Here is a 25797-nt window from a genome sequence, read left to right as displayed (position 1 = left end):
CTCATTTTTATTAACACCTCCTTTAATACAATTCCTATTTATTGGTATATTTTATACATTTCTTTTTCTGGTCAAAACTCGTCTTCAAAGAGCATCTTCATATTATATGCACCAAAACACAGGCCAGAAATGCTGTGCATGAATTATACAGAATACAACAGACACATGGGCCAATAAAAACTTCAAGTCCTGAGGTCACGAACAATGCATCAACATGTCTGTATGATCTGAATCTGTTCCTGCGGTCACTATGGAAACGCTCTCAGTGTCATCCAGGAAGGCTTGTGGCACTGAAGCGCTACACAAAGGTTAATCTCCTGACGTGTGCGGGGGTCAAACTCAGCTTTAGCTGTCAGAAGCACAGCTCAACCCGACACACGCTGCGCTGAACACGCGCTCAGATCCTTCAGAACCGCTCTGGGATCACATCTCTGAGCTGATAAACCCATTTAGAGATGCACTGCGGTCCCGTGTTAGCAGACTTTGTTTAACTTTACTAAAGCATGCTGGGAGAAGCACAAAGCAGCTCTGAAACACAATACACTGGGTAAATATGGTTTTAGGGTTCACTCTTTGTTTCTAAAGACCAGTGCAGAGTCTTTATGATTTCAATTCACTCTGAAAAGCAGCTTTGACTCAATATCATATCAGTGATGCAGACGTTACAGGGAAGACAGTTACCCATCTACTGAGAATCAAAGACCATCCACAAACATATATTATGGGTTTTGTTCTTCATAATGTCTTGATAAATGTCTATTATATATATTAACTAAATTAATACATTTTATTTATTATCATTCAATCAAATATAGACATTCTGAATTAGTTTATTTTTAATTTTTAATGAAATTAACGTTTTATTATTATATATAATTTTATTATATAAATTTTTATTGATCTTAAATGTATTATTGAATTACATATATAAGCAATTAATTTGATTATTTTTAATTTTATAATTTTTTATTTATCCTTCAAATAGATATATAATATAATAGTATATATGCATCATTTATTGCATCATTCATTGATTTTAATTTAATTAATTTATATTTATACATATTTTTAATTATTTAAAATGTTGTCATTTATTATTATTTAATTAAATATATAAAATTATTTTTGCTTGTATTAATTTTTTTATTATTTAATTATAGATACAATATATTTTAATAATTGTTATTTAATAATAATTATTTCATATAGATATTTTTTCTTAGATTTATTTAATTAAATGTAATTATAAATTTATAATTATTTAATGAATTTATTGTTGTTATTTTTAATATTGCTTAGTACTTTAACACCATTTTATATTTATTGCTATATTGCATTTTCTTTTTCTTGTCATGACTTGTCTTGTGTACAACACTCTGCTAATATTATATTATAGTTTAACACAATCATGCCAATAAAGTACTTTAAAATGAAATAGATATGAAGTCAAACCCTTCATAAAATCAAGTAATCAAAGCCCAAAACAGCGAATAATCCGGCAGAAAGCTCCATTCTCACCGAGTGTGTCGAGCTGGTTCGTCATGCTGCTGATGCTCTCTACAGTAAACACACGCGTGTGGAGCTCGAGTATCTCTGGAGGCCAGGCTTTCGGCTGAAGGGTGTAGTTACAGCGATGGGGGAAGGCTGAGGTCTATCTAACCCCTCTGTGTTCCCCAGTCAACAGGAAGTCAAGAGTATACATCTGTCACAGGCTTGATAACAGCCGCTAATGCAAAGCCCCCGCTGCCCCTGATAACTGCCCCACAGCTGACAGACTAGCATTATAACAGCACAATACTCTCACTCATACTAATACTCAGAGTCAATGAATCTGCAAGATTTGTCTTCTCCACACATGTGTGATCATGCAAATATAGGTGGAATCATTCAGAAAAATGTGAATAATAATATTTTAATATCATTCTTTTTCCAAACAACATTTTTTTAATAAGATTTTTAATTCAGAAAAAATGTGAATATAACATTTATAAATGAATATATATATGAAGAGTTCATTTGCAAAAACAGATAACTCCATTTTTAACAATTTTCAAAAATCATGTTTTTCATTTCATTCCAATTAATATCAAACTGCAGTTGTTGTTTTTTGTTTTTGTTTTTTTAAATAACAAAAAAATACAGCTAACTAACACAATAAAAACATAACATAAAATATTTTTATAAATTGCACTCAAAAACTAAATTTATTTTACACACAAATCCTTTTATATTTTGCACAATTTAAAAAATGGCAATTTCTAAAAAAAGATAATATTTTATATTTCATTTATAACTTAAAAACCTTTGAAATTATGCATTTGAATTGATTTAAATTGAATTAAATTTATACATTTTTGCAAATATAGGTATACAGGTATTTATATTGCAAATTTATATTGTGTGTATTTTTTCACATTTTTTCAGATATATATATATATATATATATACACACACACTTTGTAACTACCTTTTCTTCTGTGGTGAAAACAGGCTTCCATAAAAACTATTTCTAGAAAATTTTAATTTTTGTGTACACAATTAAAAACGGTATATAGATAAATCTATGATTTTTTAAGATCCTCCTTCATATTTCCAGGTTTTGCATGAACATGGTTAATGAACACGGCGAATTCACATGACCCACAGTGAAATCTGTGTGTGCAAGTTTGGCCCTCATTAGAAAACACATTGATTCCTATTGAAGTGACTGGATTTTGCCCATGAAAATAAACAATAAATGTGTCCGCACTTTAATGATTTTTCATTTGCAACCGTAACGACTATTGCACCAATTCCTTTTAAGCAGTGAGAATGTGACCCATAATGCACCTCTGCACACACTCTGATTCACAGATATAATGAACAGAAGTGACCCTGGATTGACAGCTCTGAGCAGCCAAGCCCCTCCTCCCCCTCTGACACAAAGAGGTGGGCGTGGCTCTGTGATGATTGACAGGTCTCCCGCGGGGCTGCTGTATATCTGTGGCGTTAAGCTGTAAATCAATGCTGCTGTAAAGTGCTGATCACAGCGTTTGGATCAGGATGCAGCGAGCTGGAGGCACTACAGACAGACAGCAGAGTCTCAGGGGACACACTCAGTGATCACAGCAGACACCCTGATCTGTTCAGACGCAGTAAACGGCTCGGTGAAGAGCTGTCAGACCGAGTCTGCTTACTGACCGAGTACAACATACGACACCTAGTGGTGAGAGTCTGACACGAACCAAATACTACAATACTGCCTACTGTTGCTCAAAAAAGACAAACAAAAACACACCACAAAACAAACAAACTAATACACACACACACAAAGATTTTTTATGAAAATAGAAGATATAATAATTCTAAACATTAATAAATGTTTGCAACAATGCAATGATAAACATTTCAAACAAGTTATCAACTCAGCAGGGTTATTAATGACTAAAACTAAACCATTAAAGCATGTTTGTTCAAATTATTTTCAGTGAGCCAGGGCAACCTTTCAAATTTTTTATTTTAGTTTAAGCACTAAAATTACTGAAACTAAAACTGAAATAATTCAGTTAAAACTAAAAAGACATAATATGAACTATCAACAATATAAGAAATCATTATATATATATATATATATATATATATATTCCATGGTCTGTCTGAATACTGGATTCTGATTGGCTGGAAGGTTTGCATTAAAACCGTTTAGTGCACAGGTAGTTCCACGTCAGTTTAATCACCGTTCTATATTAATGCACTGCTTTAATTGATGCACACACATCCCTCGCACGCAAACACACACACACACACACACACACACACACACACACACACACAGAGACAGAGATGGGTCGGAGATCGCAAATCACGCTGGGCACACAGAAACTTGTTGTCAGCGCTGCCCTGCGACTTTTATTAATACATTTTTTTAAGACGCGCAGACACAGGTAATGCACACCAGAGTTCACAAGTCTTTAACTTCGCGTCTGAGTCAAGTCTGAAGTCTTTGGTCACGAGTCCGAGTCGAGTCTCAAGTCATTTAATGGCTCGCTAAAAAAATCCCATTCAGAATCCTCATGTCTTGAAATCTTCCTATTTACGAATCTGTTTTATAGGCTATCATCAAAAAATATGATATATGATCTGCTTTCCATGACTTTTTAAGATCTTTATGAACTGAAAAGAAATAAAATATACATAAAAAAAGTTATTTTTAGTAAATTTAAAAAAATTATTTAAAGTACTAAAATGACTAAAACTGAAATAAATCAATTAAATCTAAACAGACATTTAAAAAAGAAAGAGAATGACAATTTAAAAAAAAAAGGAAATTAAAAGGAAACGGAAAATGAAAAAAATTAATGGCACAATTAAAACATTTCAAAATAAATGGGTTTTTTTTTTTTTAAATAACTTAAAATATTAATACTATAACAAAACAAAACAATATAATATGTTATATAATATCAATCGCGAACCATCATTTCAGATCGGGGCCCTATTTTAATGATCTAAGCCAGGGGTCACCACACTCGGTCCTGGAGGGCCGGTGTCCTGCAGAGTTTAGCTCCAACCCTAATCAAACACACCTGAACCAGCTAATCAAGCTCTTGCTTGGTATACTAGAAACTTGAAGGCAGGTGTGTTGAGGCAAGTTGGAGCGTAACTCTGCAGGACACCGGCCCCCCAGGACTGAGTGTGGTGACCCCTGATCTAAGCACATGGTCTGAAGCACACGGTGCAGGCGCACTTAGGCCGTGTCCGAATCCACTTTTGTTAGCTCAACGACGGGAAAAATGGTTGGCGCACCCGGCGCATGGTCTAAAAGGGTTATCCCAATTCTCTTAATGAGTTAATGTGTGTATTTAAAAGTTGTTGTTGTGACGTATTGTCAAGTATGGTGACCCATACTCGAAATTGGTGCTCTGCGTTTAACCCATCCAAGTGCACACACACAGCAGTGAGTAGTGAACAAATGCACACACACACACACACACACACACACACACCGTGAACACACACCCGGAGCAGTGGGCAGTCATTTATTAATTTTTCATATTTAAAAATGTTTGAGTGCTGCTGCGCGTCCCTGTGTGTAATAAGCAAAGTTTATGCACGTTGTGGACCTGCTTTAGACCAGGTTTCAGTTGGCGAACCCGCTCTGGAGTTCCTATCTTAATCAAATTATTTGCGATATGAGAAGTCCCGATTTAAATCAAAATCATTTTGCGGCTCAATGGTTTAACTGATTCTGAGTTTCTGAATCCAAAAGCTCTGTTTCTCCATCACTATACGTGCTTTTTAAAATCATTACAAATGTCGAAATTGGAAAATGAATGTCTGTTTTGATCTGGTTTTTGTAGTGAATCTCTTGAACTGAATGATCGAAGTCACGAGTTTGAATCAATCGAATCGGTTCCAGCGTAAATGACTCACTCAATTGAATCGGGTTGTCTGTTCCTCCGCTTTCGCGTCTTCACTGTTAATTAAATGTCAAACAGATGGTTTATTTATAAGAACACAAGTGTCCTTTATGCCAAACTGTTTGCTATTAGCTGTAAAAGAGTTTCTGAGACTCCAAACGGTTTGATGAGCCAAATAACATGACAGAGTCGGCTCACTGTTCAGATCACACGAGGCAGAGTGAAGAGCACACGGTGTCAGTCTGTGTGTTTGGTGGCTGATGGGTAACGTCACATCGCTCTGATGCTGCACAGGAAGCCATTTTGTTCCAGATCTGTGGCGTTGTGCAGGAGACAGCAGGTCTGATGAGCAGAAACAGCCTGACCAATGACAGATGAGCCTGCCAGAGAAACACTCAGACACAGAGACACGACCTCCCCGCTTCAACACACACATCCTCGCCGCTCCTCCTCCTCTTTGTCTGTCTGCGCTGCTTTGGGCTGTTGCCGTTTTCGCAGCGCTCTGCTTTAAGTGATTTTCCTCTAATCAAGCAGATCATGTGACTCTGTGCATGAGAGCACAAACCTCTCCTCCTGCAGACAGAGAGGAGGAAAGAGCAATAACGAGGTGATGTGTGTGTGATCCAGAGGCTGCCTTCACACCGAAGCCTCATTTGAACAAGAAAATTCACAATTCCATTTTACATTTTCACTTCAAATCTGAGCCATTTTCTTATGTCGAAATAAATCAGATGCCATTTTTGTGTGATTTGACATTTGTCATAATGTAACAATGATACCTCATATAATGTTTCATACATACCTCATGTAACGTAATGTAAATGTGGCACATATTACAAAACTGTATTATAGTCTTGCAGTGTTAATTCTATTATACTATTCAATTGCTACTATAGTAGTAAATTATTATAGTAATTTATAGTAATAGTGTTATAATATTTATAAATTGCACTTTAGTGTTATAGTATTACACAGAAAGGTGCAGAAATATATTTTTATTGTATTTATTATATATGTATTATTTTTTATTATATTATGTATAATATATATATATATATCAAATATTACTATTAATAATATATTAAATAATAAAATATTTTTCTATTCTATTTTTACTATATGATATAAAAATAATGTTTTATATCATAAAATTGTTTTGGTGCATATAAATTGAAAAATTCCTTCATTAATTTTCATAAATGTAAAATTACATTAAAAATCTAATTATTTTAATTATTTTATTTATTTATTTTTTACAATTTAATCATATTTTTTAAGTAGCAAATTCAGTGCATAAGTAAAAATATTTTATTTTATTCTTGTCAAGTCCATTTTATTTTACAAATGTTTGTGATCACTGGATAAAGATCCATGAATATTAAATTTGATATTCAAAGTCTAGAGTGTTGAGTGTTGCTTTGAACGGTGACAATACAGGTCAAATGTTCATGCTAATGATGTTGTGATAATGTACAATATGATGTTTTACTCAAACATCCATCAGAAAATCAATGTGCTTGTTGAAAGATATTTCATCTGGTTGCTTAAAATTGCAGGTAATGAAGACAACATCAACATCAGAAAACATGAGATGAGTGTTTTTACACAAACACACATGTAGACGTGGATTGAGACCACACACACACACACACACACACACACTGCTCTCACACGAGGACATCTCATAGACACGAGGGGTGTTATGCAGTGGTGATGATGTTTACTATACACTAGCCTTAAACTGAACTCAAACCTGCTGATATCAGAGATCAGAGCTGAAGTATTGTGTTCAGTTCTCCAGTCAAACACGCAGGTTCACCTGTATTTCCCACAAAACAAAAGTCCAACCGCAGTCCCCACAGACAGAATCTGAGCTTCCACTGAATTACAAAACGTAAACTTAACAGCCCATGAAGTTATGAAGCCACAAATCAATCTGAATCCTCACGCAAATCAATAAATCCGTATACACTCAGGTTTCAGATTCCCGTTTGACTGACAGATGCTGAATGCGTCTGGATTTACAGCCGCTCCATTCACGTGCTTGAACGAATTTAATGCTTCGTAAAGTTTCAGACGAGGAAGGAATGCTTTACTGAACTTTATGAGAGTCTCAACACAAAATCAACAGTAATGACTCCTGTAATGTGATGTGTTTCTACATTTCAGTGTTTGTATTCAAAGACTGTAAAATAGTCCTGTGAGAGAGAATCAGATCAGGCCTCGCTGAAGAGACTCCGTCACGCTGTAAACACAGGAGACATAAGAGGTCTGGAGGGCCCTTTGGCCCCTGAGAGCCAACGTTATCTGTGTTTGGATCACACACATTCCCTGGAAAGATGGAAATGTTTATCTTTCACAAAGAGCGACGCCACACAACACTGGAGGAGCTGAGAAAGTGTTCGAGTCAAATCAGACGAAGCTTTATAAAATGTATAATAGTTTTATCATGTTGATAGGATAATACACACATAAAAATATGGGCAAAATATTTGATTTTTAATTAGATTTGAAATAGGTTTTAGTATTAAATGCATTATTTTACATTACGTAACACATATACAGTAGTTTGACAATATATAGTTTGATGTTACGTTAGGCATAAACTAATGTAAATATTGGGTGAAATATTATTAATTAAATATTTTTTATTAGATTTTAACTATTTTCTATCAAGGTTTTTGGTAGTAAATGCATTATGTTACGTTATATATGAAATACATAATAGTTTGACAATAATTTGACATTATTGTGATAAGCTAATGAGCAAATTAAAATATTGGGTAAAATACTTAATTTTTAATTATGTTTTCGTCAATTATTTTGGTACTAAATGCATTTTATAAATAACCAGTTTGACAATAGATTGATGTTATTTTAATAAGCTAATAAACAAGCAAATATTGGATGAAATACTTCATTTTTTTATTCGATGTGAACTATTTTTTATGAATGTTTTTAGCATTAAATGCATTATTATAAAATATTATTTAGTAGTTTGATATAATCCTGGTGATAAGCTAATAAACAAGCACATATTGGTGAAATACTTCTATTGTTTTTAGTATTAAATGCATTATGTTATATAACACATTATATATATATTATACAACACGACATTATCATGTTGATTAACTAATTAGAGCATGTAAATATTGGGTAAAATACTTTCTTTTTAATTTGATTCTAAATATTTTGTCAGTATTTTTGGCACTAAATGCATTTAATTATATTATATAACATATATAATAGTTTGACAATATAGTTCAACATTATCATGTTAATAAACTAATAAGAACGTGCAAATATTGGGTAAAATACTTTTTGTTTGTTATTAAATGCATTGTGTTATATATAAGATATACAATAGTTTGAAAGTATTTTGACATTACCATGCTGTTAAACTAATAAAATCATGAAAATACTGAGAATATTCAATTAAATTTGAACTATTTTCTATCAATGTTCCTGTATTAAATGCATGCTATCCGAACACTTGTTGATTTATATGATAGACGTGGCTGTACTGTACTGAAGCGAGAGCGTCTCTATTTAGTGTCAAACACTCACAAATACCTGCTCTCATCCACTACTAAACTACATACACAAACACACAAATCATCTGCAGGAAAGCCCTCGTCTGAGATGTGACAGAAAGCGCGTTTGATGTCGTGTGTGTGTGTGTGTGTGAGCGTCACACGGCATGGGTCGAGTTTAAAACGCGACATGACCTTTACCCTCTAATCATGCCACTCCACAAACCTTTGATTTATCCCTTCACTTCAGCCCCTGCTCTTCCATTTAACAAAACAAACCCCCCAACTCTGAGATTTAGGCCACGAAACGAAGCCGCCGATGCACCCTGGCGGAGAAAACCTCCTAAATGTCAGCAACACAAACCAGCTGTTTGAGCAAAATGAAAAGCAGCGTCTTCAAAAGTCAGACGTCAGAAGACGGGCAGCCATGTTTCTGCACCTCTGAACCTGTCCGTATGTCACTGCAGCGAAAACCTGGAGCTTACCGGGACACGCGCAGCCTCCCACGGACATCTTCTCACATCCCCTTCGCCGGAGCCGCGGCCGAACGCTGGAACGGAGCCGATGAGATCCTCCTGCGCCGCTGCTGCTGCTCACATGGGCGTCTGTTTTCCACACACACACACACACACACACAGCAGCTCTGAGAGCCAGAGAGGGAGGAGAGACTGGAAACAGAGAGAGAGAGAGAGAGAGAGAGAGAGGGAAAGGTTAAAAAAAGAACAAGCACAAAGGAATGAGAGCAGAGAGAGACGGAGCCGCTTGCTCTCATTAGTGTGCGGAGAGCAGTGCTGCTGGAGAGAGACTGGACTGGGCTTCTTTGGCTTTTGTAGTTCAAGATAAGTGTAATTTGTGGTTTAATCAGTTTCCAGCTCAAAGGCATGTGGATCACTGTTTATATCACCATTATCAAGCATCTAATTAATCGTCTAATTCAGGGGTTTCCCCCAAATATGATCATCATCACATGAAAGACCCCCCTTACTAAAATGTCATCTATATAGTTTCTTGTATGAACATCCAATTATACTGTGAAAAATATAAATTATAAATATGTCTAAAATATTATTGGAAAAATATTTAGCTTCTATGAAATTACTGCTAGCTATTTATTTATGTATTTTAACAGAATTTCTATGCATTTGCTTTTTTAGTAACTTTTAATTATTCATGAATTAATTTTTTTCTTATTATTTAGTTTAATCTTTTTTGCTTGTTTGTTAGCATTCTTTAATTGAATCTTCTTTATTATATAATAATTTATACATTATATATTTACATATTTTAATAAAATGTTATGTTTTTGTTTACTTCTTCATTTTTACACTTGTTCATTTTTTTATTTTTTATTTTTTTTACTATATTTTTATTTATTTATTTGTTATCAATTTTTAGTTTAATGACTTTTTATTTAATTGTTTTTTACATTTTTTACACCATTTTCCTCAAAACTTTTCCACGGACCCCCTAATACTCCCTTGCAGGCCCCAAGTCCTAATCCGTTTGATCTTATTAACTTACTGGTATGCTGGAAATGAATCTAACGAATCAATTAAATTGCCTACCAATATTTTCCACAAAATGAAGACAATCCAAAAACATAAATCAGTGGACAGACTCAGTGTCAAGTTAAGAGAAATCAGCTCAATATAGCAAAGCATTTTTAGTTAGACGTTTTGATCGTCATAATCACCATTGTTGATTTAAAAAATCAGTGATTTACACACTATTTGATCTTATGTTCTATAGTATTTGTGAAGTCAATCATTTCTCATCTGACATTATTGGAGCTGCTCTCGCTTTCTCAGACAAAATACCTCTGGCTCTGTTCCAAATCCTAGCGAGCTGCCTATAGAGGTGGCATTGTGAGGCATTGTGAAGCACAGTCATGTTGCCTTCTAAGACGCCTGCTTTTGCTCACATGAAAGCAATCAGTCACACTAGACTCCATTCACTTCTATTCCTGAAGAAACAAGCTCATGCGACAAAAATGTCTTCGTCTGCAATGTATCAGCATTGATGAACTCTGACCCGTGAATTCATAAAATGCAAAGACATCTGAGCAACAGAGGATCTAAACATCACAGTTACAACATAATATACAGTAACAGTGTTGCATTATTGTCAAACTATTTGCCTGCTGTCGTTTCATTTTGGATGTTGCCTTAGAAGGCAGCTGTCTATGTTTTGGCACAGGAGAGAGAGAGAGAGAGAGAGAGAGGACAGATGGGGGTGAGTGGCTTGTTACCGTCACAGGTTACCTCTCTCTCTCTTTTATTACTGTTCATCCCTCCGAAGTCGCCATTACCCTTCCTGTCGCATCCATCAGCACTGACCTCAGCAGCTCTACAAGTCATCAGAGATGTCACGGCTGTTTTACCTGCAGATGTTCACCTCTGACCCCTTGAATTCACTAACCCTGCCGTTACTGAGCAGTACGACCTTAGCAACCGTCTGCCAGATGATCAGACAAGCTTGTGTTATTTTCCAGTGTAAGTCTATGGAAGTGCTCATTAAACATTATAAACCTCCTTCATTACTGACGGATGGATTAATTAATACAGCTGCAGGAAATACATCAGCACTGAGACCTTCCATCAGAGCCTTTACAGCTCAGCAGCTCAAATATTATTAACCCTCTGAGCCCGACAAACGCGAATACGCGTTTTGGGGCAGATTTTCCTGATAAGGCAGAAATGAGCTTGAATTACTCTGCCATTTTTGATCGTTCAGATAAGAGCAATACACCATTCGAATATGTAAGGGGTCTTCTTTTATTTGTATTCACTCATAATAACAACTAAACTTTGTGCGTTTGAAGAATAAAGAAAACAAACAGCGTGCGCTCTCGGTCTTCTCCGTCTCCGCGATCTGTTTTCAGAAATGCGTCACTAAAATGAAGTGTAACTCAGCGAATACTCAACACAGAAACATGAGAGTTATCTCTATAGGAAGCTTGAAGTGTCTTCTTTCAAATGAAGTAAGTCATATCGAAAACAAATATTCTGTGATGAAGTAATCCGTATGAAACCAACACGATGTCCAGTCTGTCCCGTCTAACTCATTATTTTTAATGAGATCCCGCCCCCTCGCGTTCACATGCAAATAACCACGTGACCCGCGCGCGCGGAGCATAAACAAAGCGTCAGTGTCAGTGAGGAGTTGATCGCTGCTATACTGTTACTTTCTGGAAGAAGACGCGCTGAGTAAAGGCTGGATTTCCCTCAAAATCGATCTGATGAGTAAGTAATGTTTATTTTATTTTCTGCATTAGTTAACGTGTTATTGTGACATAAACTTGAACACATTACTAGTTGGGTTGTTCCCAAACTACAACACGATAAATGCTACGCATCTAAGAATGTTTAGACCATGTTTATTATTAATAATCTGTTCACAAATATATTTTAATAACGTGCTAAACGATAACAATTAGTTCTCAGATATAAAATGTTTTATAGTACGAAGTATATCCTTTTATAGTACAGAGTCTATGACTGCAGAATCATATCTTTTATACTATAAAATCATACATGATGTTCAGGATGGCTATAATTCCTGACTAAAATGTTTGAAATCCAGTAAAACATTGTGAATATGATGGGCAATTCATTGTATTTAAATTTCTTACGGCGCGAGTATAAAACAATAAAAGTAATATGAGAGTACATTGTAACATGATGAATGCTACGAGTCTAAGTATGTTTAGAACATGTTTATGATTAATAGCCTACTCTGTTCAAAAATAGATTTTAATAACGTGCTAAACAATAATAATTAGTTTCTCAGATATAAAATGTTTTTTTTTTTTTACGATAATACAAAGCATGAATGAGTCTATGACTACAAAACCTATATACAATATATATAGAGATGCTCCTGATATAAACATGCTCACAAATGTTTTTTCTCTTTTTTTGGTTGTTTGTATTTTATTGAATCAGACACCTGCACCACAGATGATGAATCCTGCTGACTTACAGTCTCTTCAAACTGTTTTCCTCTGAGAGCGCTGCACTAACATCAGAAGTTCAACTTCAACAGAAGAATCTGTTGCAGGAACGAGTCAAAGTCTGTTCACATCTCTGTGGTTAGATCAGTGCACAATAATGTGTCTTTGACCTTCATTATGTATGTTTTGATTATACTGTGTTGTAAATAAAATACAAATCATTTAAGAAACCCATTTTTTCAGTCTCCTCACACTCTCTTACCTGCCTCAGTCTCAGTCACACTGATGGGCCATTAGCAGCTTTAGGGGAGGGCCCTTTGTCTCTCAGGTGAGAACCACTTAATATTCAAGCCCACTACCACTCCCTCGCATACTGGCTCTCGATCACAAAACATGTCTTTAAAAATTTAAATCAATGTATTGTTTTCTGTGAGCAAATAAACAAGATGATTTTCACATAATTGTGAAGTAAATATTCTAGCCTGCAAGATCTGGTTCTCAAAAGTCTTGTGATCAGTTGTTCTGTGTGTGTTTTATGGTCTTATTTCAGTGACTTCAAAATTTTAGTTTTTCACTAACCACGCATAAACGTTGTTTTCTCAAAAACACAATCATGTACATAAATGCTGCTAACATATTATTGTAGCCCAGTTTGTGCTGTTTACAGTGTTATTAGACTTTAGCCATTTATATTTTTATAAGCAACTGAAAAAAGCACAAATGTCAGGGTATGTCGAAAGTTCTCCAGGTCCCCAAAACACCCTCAGGGCCCAGAGGGTTAAACAAAGCCATATGAAAGACAAAAAGAGGGAAGAGAAGAGAGATGGAGGGATGGATGACGTCTTGTATTGACATTTGAAAATAAAAACTGTCTTTTTCAAAAGTTTGAAACTCTGTGAATGCAAAGAAAAATTACCTGAGCGATGGATATATATATATATAAACCATGCCATCTCCAGCCTAAACAACTAACACGGGAACTATTCCCTGTGTTCTGTAATTCATTCCCCATCTCTAATTATTGACTCTCTCCCTAGTACTATGTAAATATATATGCATATTTTTCTATACAGCTGTATATATAGAGTAAATAAGGCACAAATCTGTACATAAATCTTCTGTTCCAGATTCATACACATTATTATTATTATTAAGTCTTATTTAAATGTTCTTTTCTCATGTCAGATATGTATGTATGTATGGATGCATGTATGTACCAAGAGCTTCTTAAAAACTACAACAAATTCCTCGTGTTTGCGCACACTTGGCGAATAAAGCGCATTCTGATACATTTTGTAAGCAAAAACAATAATTTCCTATTTATTTTTGTGTGTTTCAGAGTTCTCAGACGCCACTGAGGCTGGGAGGTAAACAATTTTATTAAATAAAATATTAGTTAATAAAGAAATACTATTTAATAATATAATAATACATTTTTAATTAAATTAGTGCTGTCAAAAGATTAATCGCATTTGTGTTAAACGCATTAATCGCTCGAAAACCCTCCAATGTGGCTGAATTACAACAATTCTGCCAAGATGAGTGGGCCACAATCAATCAATATATAAATAAGAAATATCAATTAATAATAAATGTTTAAAATATTAAAATAAAAATATTTGAAAATATTTTAAATATTGAAATTAATTTTAATTACAAATATTCATCTCCCATATGTTCTGCTTGTGCAAATACAAACATTTAAATATATATTTTTTTAGTTAAACATAAATTAGCACACAAATAGAAGTACTTATACTAAACTATAAATATATATATATATTTTTAAATATTAAAATATATTTTTAATTATAAATATGAATTTCCCCCTTGTGTAGCTTGTGCACACAAATACAAGCTCAGAGTCAGAGCCAGTCTGCAGATTATGGTTAACAGATTCCACAGAAAATCTCGTAGTGTATGATGGTCACAGACTCTTTTTTAGCTTCAGACTTTGATTCCATCCAGTCGGAGGATATTTTCAGCCGATTTTAGAACGCATATGTTTTAATTTGTCATGCGTCTCCTAGCAACAGAGCGCACGTTTCTGCGTGAGTTTGTTGTGATCGGAACAACTTTAAAGTCTGGCAGTGTATGATCTTCAGTCGCGTAGTGTATGATGCCCAGTTTTCCTTTGTCATTATTTACAAAGTCGGTAAGTGTATGATGCCTAATGTTTTAAAAACCTGTTCAGATTTGAAAAGTCGTGCAGTGTATTCCAGCCTTTAATCACACCTGAGCAACGCATGCCACTAGTTTCTCTTGCAGGAGGCGTCTTGAAGCTGTCATTACCAACAAACGCTTTTGTACAAAGGGGGCATAACACACACAGTTTCACCCAATCTCATGTTAATCTCGAGTATCTATAGAGTAGTACTGCATCCTTCAAATCTCCAAAAAGTCTTTAGTTTTATCATATTTATAAAAGAAAGATACAGCTTTGCAATTCTCTCCGAAAACAGCCGAGCTTCCTGGAGGCATGCCGTGGGCGGAGCTAAAGAGTCAGGGGTCAGGACTACAGGGTCATCTTTCCCTTACAACCAAAAACACACTTCTTTAGAGAGTCCCGTGCAGTGCTGCCGAATGAAGCCCGTTGATGGGAACGCTCTCACTCTCGTGCTGGTCGATTTCTCTTCCGGGAGAAATGCCCATATAAGGAGTTCCACCGTCGTTTACGTCAGCTAGAGCCATGATTGAAAAAAACTTTCCGAAACTTGTACGAACCCAGAATGAAGATTTTTGCCACAGAAATACTCTGTTTTTTTTTTTACTTTGGCCATGCTTAGCATGAGAATCTAACTCTTTAACAGTGTAAACAACTCTGAATGCATGAAACAGCATTGTACCCCACCTTTAAAGAAATTTCAGTAGTTCAATGCTTTTTCTCTGTGTCATTCCACTTGATTACATATCACGTCATTTCTGAACTTATTTGTATTGTTTTCTTTGTATGTATGGATAGCTTGGGTTGTTACCGACATCTGGTGAAAATTTCATGTCTACAGCACCTTTAGAAATATATTTACTGAGAAAAATGGAGACCTGTTCAATACTTATTTTACCCGCTGTATATGCTAAAAATAAGAATTTATAAATTTTAATACATTTTTAAATAAAATATTCTAAAAATATTAAAATGGTTTTTTAGTTAAAAAAATATGCATTTTCCACCCTGCCAGTGGCGACAGCAGACTCAGCTCCTCCGTCTGTCTGTCAGTGCTGCTGGAGTTAGAGACAGAGGAATGGAGCCCATTACAGGAGAAACAGAGAGAGAGAGAGACGGAGAGACAGAGAGAGAGAATGAGAATTTAACAAAACTTTAATACAATTAAAAAAATCACAATACAACTAAGACACATTTCACCTCACATTACATGAAAGCACAAGCAAATCACATGAATGTAAAAACCACATCAGCTTCAAACAAACAACACAAAGCACTGTTACAACACCAAATGTTTTCAAAGGTGTCAAGATCATCCATATGCTTATAATAATTAAAATCAGTCAAAATCCTTGCTTGTACCATATTTGAAAAAAAAAACACAATTTCATTCTGTTCCAAGTTGTGTTAAATTTTCTTCTATATAGACAGCCAACTTGGCCTGTCCTTACAAAATTCAACAATTGACAAGAAAATCTTATTTTCCTTGCATATTTAAAACTAAGAATAAACACTTCTAAAGAAAAAGTTTCACTACAACTTGCAAATATTATTTCCCAGTAACAAAAACAAAGATGCCAATCTACCACAGTCCACAAAGGCATGAAAAATGGTTTCTCTCTCATTGCAAAAAGGACATTTAGCATCGATCTCTGGGTTTAGAACAGAAATGAAAGAGTTGACTGCAATAGCCCCATGAAGGATCCTCCACTGCAAGTCACCCGCTCTTTTAATCAATGGTGGTTTATACAGTGCCCTCCATTGAGGTCTTTTATCTTTAAAAACAATTACGCCATGGGGTGTTAATCTTCCCATCTAACATTTTCTTGTTAAAACTGATCACACAATACTTATACAGAGTTTTCCCAATACAAGAAAAAAAAAAATCAACATACACAGAATCAACAGTCTCCAAAAAATTCCAGTAAACCCTTCCATACTCACCGAAAAATACAAAAGAGGGAAAAAGTGTGCTGGATTGGGTTTACTGAGGCCATCACGAAAACTAGACAGCAAAGACCATTCTGTTGGTTTGAGGGCAGCCTGCCACTTCAATAATAACTGTGCAACTAGACGAGTAGATCTGAAACCCAACCGTTGAGCAATAGCTTCATCATTTTTAAAATCAGGTCCTGCTGTCTCCAGTAATTGTCCCAAGGTGATAACCTTGTTATCCACGAGTGCCTTGTTAAGTCCTGGAAAAAGTCAATTTACAGATAAGTCCAAACGTGCTCCACAAATTAAAGGTTCTTCCAAAAGCCAATAAACAGACTGTGGATCCTCCGATTGTTTGAAAACAAAAAGACTCCAAACCTTTAAAATGTTCCTGTAAAACACTGGCAAACTAGAAGTGTTCAGTTTCCTGGTGTTCAACAGAAAAAGAGTTTTGTCTAGCCCCAGATTCTCAAGCTTATGTAAAATCACATATGCAACAGCACACCATTTAAAATCAACAGAACCAACTAAAAGTTTTTGGATACACTGCAATCGAAAGGCTGCTATTCTGCTTTGCAAATGTATTAAACCTTGCCCACCCTCCTCCTTGGGCAAAAACAACACACTCTGTGGGACCCAATGCAGTTTATCCCAGAAAAAAATCATTTAAAATAGTCTGGATTTTAAACAACAGATAAATGGGCAGATCAACACATGCAAATTTGTGCCATAATTATTAACTATTAAAATGCGGCCTCTGTGTGACATCTTTGGGGATAAGCATTTCCATTTTTCCAGACGACCTTTAATTTTCTCAATGACCCCTTCCCAATTTTTTTGCGCTGTTAAATCGTCACCCAGGAACACACCTAAATATTCAAAACTTGATGTTCCCCAAACTAAGCCCTTTGGAAGTTCTGGCTTTCCCTCTAACCATTTACCCAATAATAAAGCTTCACTTTTCCTCCAGTTTACAATTGCAGAAGATAAACCTCTAAAGACTGAAAGTAGTTTTAACAAAGTCTGTATGTCACTTTGCCTGCTAATCATAACTATCACATCATCAGCATAAGCTGACAATATAAGATTATCCTTACAATTTGGCAAACATATACCTTGTAGTTTAGCCCTTATTTAGTGTAAAAGAGGTTTGATCGCTAAAGAATACAGCATGCCGGATAACGAGCACCCTTGCCTGACACCTCTATAGACTTTAAAAGGAGCACATAAAACACCATTGATTTTAAGAATACTCTCAACGTCACTATAAAGAATTTTGATATAATCAATAAACTTTTGGCAAAAACCAAACGACTCTAAAACTCTCCAAAGGTAACAGTGCTCCACACGATCAAAAGCCTTCTCCTGATCCAAAGAGATTAAACCACAATCCAAATTTAGCATCTTGGAGACCTCAAAAACATCACGAACTAAAGAAACATTATTGAATATAGATCTGCCAGGAACACAGTAGGTCTGGTCAGTATGGATGGCACAGCTCATCACCTCTGCTAACCGGTTTGCCAACACTTTGGAGAGCAGTTTGTAGTCACTACAGCGCAGAGATACGGGCCGCCAACACTTGATGTCGGTAAGGTCACCTTTCTTGGGCAAGAGGGTTAACACTGCTCTACGGCAGCTCAGAGGTAGCCGGCCTTCAGCCAAGCTTTCATTCAATACCTCTAGCAGATCCTCTCTCAATTCAGCCCAGAAGGACTTATACCAATCAACCGGCAGACCATCAATTCCCGGAGCTTTTCCGGACTCCATTCCTTGGAGGGCCTTATACAGCTCTGCCTCACTCAAAGCACCTGAGATTTTAGCATTGGCTTCCTCCGAAACTTGAGGCAAGTCATCAAAAAAGTCACTTTCAGCCTCATATCCTGCTCCAAGTTCATTTTAGTATAAATTTTCATAGAACATAACTGCTCTCCTACAATAATCTACCAGAATCTGAGCGCAAGGCATGAATGGCTCTACTCTGCCCATTCTTCTTCTCCAAGTTAAAAAAAAACCTGGAAGGAGCATCCATCTGAATCACACTCAAGAACCATGATCTGACCAGAGCCCCCTGTGCTTTAAAACCCAGCAAATCAGCCAACTGTATCTTCTTATTGGCCAAAGTGTCAAAATAGCTTTGGACACCAGTTGACTCAGCCATTTCCTGAAGTTTGAGAATATCGGCCTCCAAGGTGTTCATAACTAAAGTAGCCTCTTTAGTGACGTTTTGAGTATACTGTATACAAAACTGTTTAATTTGAATTTTTCCAAAGTCCCACCATTGTCGTAAAGAACTAAAAGATCCCTTTGTAGTTTTAAACTCACCCCAAAACACCTTAAACATATCTCCAAAATATTTAGCACTTAACAAGTTAACATTTAGCTGCCAATACGCACTCTTTGGTTTAATGGAGTTTAAAAACACACAACACTGTACCATACTGTGATCAGTAAAACTCAACGGGGTGATAAAACATTTTCTTACAATATTGTATTGATGCTATCCAACCTAGCCAGAGAGATAACACTGTCACAAACATGAGTCCAGGTGTACTGTCTTTGTGTCCCATTAAACTGCCTCCAAATGTCACATAACTCATGTGTCTTAAGTTGAGACAAACGATTACGAGAGGGCAAATGGGGCTCAAAATGATTTCTATCCAAATTTGACACTGTACAGTTAAAATCACCACCCAGAAATAAGTAGTCTTCCACACAACATTTTTGCATAACAAAGTATATTTAAAAACACCATTCTTTCCACAGCTGAGGTAGGGACATACACACAAATAAAGACAAAAGTACATTTTTCAAAAGTAGCTCTTACTTTTAAAAGTCTGCCTTTAACAACTTCTTTGACCTGATAGGTGTGTGGAATAAAACTTTTGGCGAAAAGAATGGCATCCCCTCCACTAAGTGAGGTGTTGTGACTCAAAACTGAGACTCCATCCCACTCCGCTGCCCAATCAGCAGCATTCTTTAAGTGGGGAAGTCGTGGCCTAATGGTTAGAGAGTTGGACTCGTGATCCAAAGGTTGTGGGTTCGAGTCTCGGGCCGGCAGGGATTGTAGGTGGGGGGAGTGAATGTCCAGCGCTCTCTCCACCCTCAATACCACGACTGAGGTGCCCTTGAGCAAGGCACCGAACCCCCAACTGCTCCCCAGGCGCTGCAGCATAAATGCTGCCCACTTGGTCACCATACTTGGCTGAATGTCACTTCTTCACTTCACTAAATCACTGTGGGCTTCCTGCGACATGGCAACATCAACTTTTTTTTGTTTAACCACCTCAAACACTTCAGCTCTTTTTTCCACTCCCCTTAAACCATTTACATTATTTGTTGCAATATTCACCTCCCACATTTTAGAAGAAAAGAAAAAAAACAAACATAGCAAAAATGTACACACACACCCTTTCATGGTCATAATATTAAGCTTTTTCACTGTCTTCATTTGTATCACCAGACGAGAGTTTTCTCACTGTCTTTTTTTTAATCGATAAATCTCTTTGTTTGTAAACAAACTTTCTGACATGAAAAGCCTTGTTTTGTCAACAAATAGTTTCGTGTCGGGAAAGTACTCTGTTACACGCACCCCTCTTTTGTTTTTAGTGGCCCTGAGAAAAAGTTTAATGTCATCAACTTCATAATTGCGGGTAGAAAAGTCACTCTGAGATAAACTAATGCTAGAATCAGAGGACTCACTATCGCTTTCCATTTCATCATCACAATAAACATCCTCCACATCTGCTTTCTTTGCTTTAGTAGCTTGAAAATCATCAGCTTTTTTCCTCTTTGTTGGGACTTTAAATGGACTCTGTTCTGCCTCCATTTCAATGCCATCCCATCGCGAATCGGACTGCAAAACATTAACCGCGCCGTCACTTCTTTGCATGCCCGTTTACACAACGGATTTAGAAATCTGAGTATCAGCATTGGCTAAACCATTTTTTCCAACCACGGTCTCGGGATTAGCTACCGGAGTAGTCGCACCCTCTGTCGCGGACAGACTCGCTTCAACTCTTTCTTTCATTCCACCTGACTGTGTTCCAGACGGAGCAGCGTTTGATGGTCCGGCCTCAGCAGACTCACCAACCCTGCCTCCACTATCATCGGCCACTGGCCTGCTTTCATTTGTTTTACTAGGACATGTGCGAATTAAGTGACCCACCTCCCCGCAGTTGAAGCACTTCATTTTTTCCGTCGTGGCATAAATAATATAATCACTATCATCAACTTTAAGATTCAGTGACAAATCGAGTTCTTCATCTTCCTTTAAAATCCTGAAAAGAAAGCGTCTAAACGACACCACATGCTTCAAAAGAGGGGACTTTCAGCCAACTGGTATCATCTTAATAGGTGACACCAGTTTACCATAACGGGACATAATTCTCACCAAAGTTTCATCACTTACGAAAGGCGGGGGACGTTAGACAACAACACTGGATGGCATAGAAAGCGGGAGTACAGGAGTAAAAAGATTATCCACAACTATACCAGTCTCAACTAATTCATTTGCTTTCTCAACCGAGCTAAGAAAAACAACTGTGGCACTGTTCATCCTGGAGGCCGACATGATGTGTTCATGTCCCACAACCTCACCTACAGCCAGGCAACAATCCTCTACACTCACCGCGGACGCCACTTTCACACCTGTGACCGTGAGGCCGTCATGCTGCCCGCAAAGTGAGCAGCAGCACGCGGCCCGACAAGTCAAAAACGTACCAAACACTTAAAAGAGGAAAGCCCAAGAAACCCAAAGCCAGAAAAAGAAAAAGAGAGCAGGGCTCACTCACCACTCGCACCACTCTGTCCGCTCACGCTCAACACCCGCACCGGACGTGAGAGAGAGAAAGAGAGAGAGACAGCAGTGTCACCATGGCAATGTGGCAGATCACATGTGCAGGATCACACACACACATAAACACGCGTGTTCGCCCTTGACAGACAACCAGCTAAACGCCAGCTCAATGTAACCAGAGCCAGAACACAACCGTAAGAGATCATTACGATCTGAGACCTGTTAATTAGAAACGCTGTGATTGCCTCTTGGTTTATCTGACTGAGGAGAGCACTGATATGATCATAACTGCCCCGTCGGGGGTATTTGGATTGTAATGTGCAGATTTCTCATGCGTCATCAGAACTGCAGGCTGCGTCGGAGATCTCAAAACGCAGTCACATTTTCTGCTGAAAAATAAGCTTCATTTAAAACAAAAGTCAAGGGTACGACCTCATTTAAGGTTTTTCACACAGCCGAGTTAAAGCTGCTCAAAATACAGTGTCAAGACGCAATGCTGCATAAAAGCCTGTTCTGACCTCTAGGGTTACAGCATACAGTTATAATTGCTGTGTAAACGCCGCCTCTGAGCAGCATTGAGAAATACATCTAAATGCCGCTTCAGAACTGAATTAGTAATTCTGTATTGTTTTCAAGTGAATTATCAAGTTACATTTATATGAGAAGAAATTACCAAAATATAAAGACTGGAGACTTAAGGAAAAGAATTTTGTCTCGTTCCGATAATATATTTGTTTTCATTTGCTTTAAGCATAAACGTCTCTAAATGTGTCATTTCTTATTTTTTAATAGTTTATTAGACTTTTCTTATTTTATAATATCTTTTAATTATTTATTAGATATTTTATCTGATATTGGATATCTAATGTTCATCTGCTCTATTTAGATTACCTGTGCCGTATGTAATGCTCGGTTAAGCTTTAAAAACATTAATAATTTAATAAATGTAATCTTAAAATGAAAATAATGTTTTTTGTGATGGCTAAATTTATTTGTAGCATTTAAAATAATTGATTTTAGTTTTTAGTCTGCTTTTTTATTTATTAATTATTAATTTACAAAATAGCTATAACTTGAAAATAATAACCATCTCATCTATATTAATCAGACTGAATATCAGTGCATCCCTCATGGTTTTGATATCAGATTTCTGAGCAATTTTTGCAAACATATAATGCAATGCTGATTGAGAGATGAAGAAATAAACGCTCCTCAGATGAAGATCATTCCTCAGCTGAGGAACAGTGAAAGTAAAGCTTCTGGAAACAAACGCTCCTCTAAAGATCCTGATGATCAGATTTGAGACGAACTGATTTTTCTAGAAAATGATTGATGGAGAATCAAGTAAAGCTGAGCTGCTTCAGTCCAGTAAGAGTTCATCTGGAGATATGACTGCTGTTATTCTGATGTATTCTGAGCGTCACATGCACAGCTTTTGTGTAAATTTGGCATTAAGTATCTAGAAATGTGTGTGTGTGGGGTGCTGTACCTCTACAGATGTGATCTTTTTCGAAGCCGGTTGTCTCTCTGTCAGGTTTCAGCGCTCCGTTTCTCTGCACACATGTTAATGTCCTCCTCTTCTGAGAGACGAACAGTGAGTATGAAGACAGAAAAAGCCTGTTTCCTTTTACATTTGTGTTCTCAGCTCTCTCTCTCTCTCTCTCTCTCAGGCTGATCTGGGATCAGATGATTGCACCACCACACATGACAGAGCAGCTTTTAGTGCTGTAGTAACTAGGCTGGCGTCCTGCTGCCAATGGCTGATGGGGTGTCAGGTTAAAGGTCAGGGGTCCTGTGTGTTGACTGATGCGCTCTGCGGACCAAAACACACACACTTAATTTTTGATTAGTAATATGCATTGCTAAGAACTTCATTTGAACAACTTTAAAGGAGATTTTCTCAATATTTAGATTTTTTTGCTCCCTCAGATTCCAGATTTTCTAATAGTTGTATCTCAGCCAAATATTGTCCGATCATAACAAACCATACATCAATGGAAGGCTTTCAGATGATGTATAAATCTCAATTTCAAAAAATTGAGACCTGGTTTGCCTGGTTTTGTGCTCCAGGGTCACATATTAGTTTATGAACTTAATTTCTAACCACTAACAAAAGGAATAAACGTTAAACAACACACTAGTTGAAGGAAATGAAAAGTGTGTGTGTGTGTGTTTTCTCTCTTCTATGTTTCATTTGAGAGGTTTTCTGGGTTTCCTGCCAAATTCTGAGAGGACACTGATACTGGAAACGAGGGAAGAGGAGGGTGAAACGAGAGCGAGAAATGAAGGAACAGGAGGAAGCTCTGTGACCGTAGCGCCTCGTCTGCTGGAGGTGAGCGGATCTACCTGTGTGTGTCCAGATAATGCAATCTCTCGGGAGAAACGGCAGGGTCCGGATTGATCCGGAAGGTGACCCACTTTCACGGAGCTCCCTTCTGCTTCACAAAACACGCTGGCCCCGTTTCAAACCGCATGCGCCTCGGAGAGAGAGAAAGAGAGGAGGAATTACCACCAGAACATCTGAAAATAACGCTCTGCTGACTGTGGAAAACAGGACTTTTCTTGTTCTTTGAGAAGAGATTAATGTGACATACTATAACGCACTTTACTGAAATTAAATCAAGACACTACAGCAGAAAACAGTCTTTTTTCATGCACTGGTCAATTTTACAATTACAAATGAGACAAAATATCCAAAATACGTTTATTTTAATGCGCTTTATCTATTTGCATGGCCAATAGCCATACTATTTTGTCTAAAGAAATTAAAAAATAAAACCAAAATCAAATGTTTTAAAATCTACACATGAATTATTTACACATGATATCTATGGAGGGCCAAATTACTCAAAATAAAATTATTAAAAATATGTTGAACAAATATAAATAAATCGTTAAATACATAATCAAATAATTAAGTGCATAAAAAAATAAATATTCATTCATTCATTTATTAATTTTCTCCACATTTCATTTTCAGGGTTACGGTTGTCGGTTGTGCCATAACCCTAAAAATGAAATGTGGAGAAAATTAATAAATAAATAAATGAATGATAATTAATTAAAATGTATTTATTTATTTATGCATTTAACGATTTATTTATATATTTCAACATTTATTTAATGATTTAATTTTGAGTAATTTGGCCCTCCATAGATATCCAGTATCCACTAAATAATGTAATATTGACTATTAGCAATAAATTAAGAAAGTCTCTTAAAATAGAGATTCTTGTGCTTAAAACCAGTGTTATTTTAGTAAAATTGACATTACTAATATTGTTTTTGTTGATATTTTGAATTAGATTTTATTTATATTTTCAGTTTTCATTTTAAATTTATATAAACGAAATAAATAAAATGTATATACATTTTATATGATATATTATAATTATATATTACATTTGATTAAGTTCTAGTGTTATATTTAGCCTAGTTTATTTAGTTGTAGTTTAATACTTCAACTCAAACTAAATGAAAATGAGAAATGTTGCTCTGGAAACGAGCTAAAAAGAAACAAGTTTAAGTTTATTTTTATTTCAATGTTTATCGCAAGTAATGAAAATGTTTATGTTTTGAAGTCTTTATGGTATATTTCTTCTCAGGTAAATGTAAGTTATCTTGATACTTCAGTAATATTGTAATATGAATCATGTTAAGAGTGATATTAGTGAAATGCAGAGTTGAAGAAATTAGTATTTTATTTTAAATAAATAATCCGTTATTTGGCTCCTAACTAATGAAATGAAAGCAAGGAGACTAATAATAATAATCTGCCCTACCTGACAAAACCGACCACCAGATGCCACTCTATTCCGTCATCCTAATTACAGAAAACAAATAAAATATGAGCAATAATAGTAATAATAGAATACCGTAAAACACATCTGAGGTAAAGCGATTAGGCGGCTGTTGTAAGTTGTTGCCTGGCAACTGCAACGACGGGTTTTTTAAAAACGTATTTGAGGCGAGCTGTCATTTTCCCGGGAACCTCCGCATCACGTGACTCACCC

The 25797-nt window shown here is 36.2% G+C and overlaps 2 protein-coding genes across 6 annotated transcripts in view; one reads left to right on the top strand and one right to left on the bottom strand.

Annotated features, from left to right (window-relative positions):
* LOC306855257 (pyrroline-5-carboxylate reductase 1, mitochondrial-like) overlaps window positions 1-25797 on the top strand; it is a 251100-nt gene that overhangs the window by 9638 nt on the left and 215665 nt on the right. The gene's annotated exons all lie outside the window — the stretch shown is intronic.
* LOC306855256 (LIM domain-binding protein 1) overlaps window positions 1-25797 on the bottom strand; it is a 46591-nt gene that overhangs the window by 20120 nt on the left and 674 nt on the right. The window contains exons 2-5 of one of the 5 annotated variants that reach the window (XM_079393803.1): window positions 25567-25607; window positions 24131-24262; window positions 23274-23597; window positions 9421-9603 (exon numbers count right to left, since the gene is read on the bottom strand). In XM_079393803.1, the coding sequence (XP_079249929.1) occupies window positions 9421-9448 (28 nt within the window). In that variant the 5' untranslated portion in view covers window positions 9449-9603; window positions 23274-23597; window positions 24131-24262; window positions 25567-25607. Of the gene's footprint in view, window positions 1-1518; window positions 1729-9420; window positions 9604-16058; window positions 16110-23273; window positions 23598-24130; window positions 24263-25566 lie in introns of those variants that run through there. The other 4 variants (XM_079393804.1, XM_079393807.1, XM_079393802.1 and 1 more) reach the window with 4 other exon arrangements.

This window comes from Barbus barbus (genome assembly GCF_936440315.1).
Source record: "Barbus barbus genome assembly, chromosome: 35".
Classification (NCBI taxonomy): Eukaryota; Metazoa; Chordata; class Actinopteri; order Cypriniformes; family Cyprinidae; genus Barbus; species Barbus barbus.
Note: the sequence above shows the minus strand (reverse complement) of the source record. Positions and strands in the feature narration are given on the sequence as shown.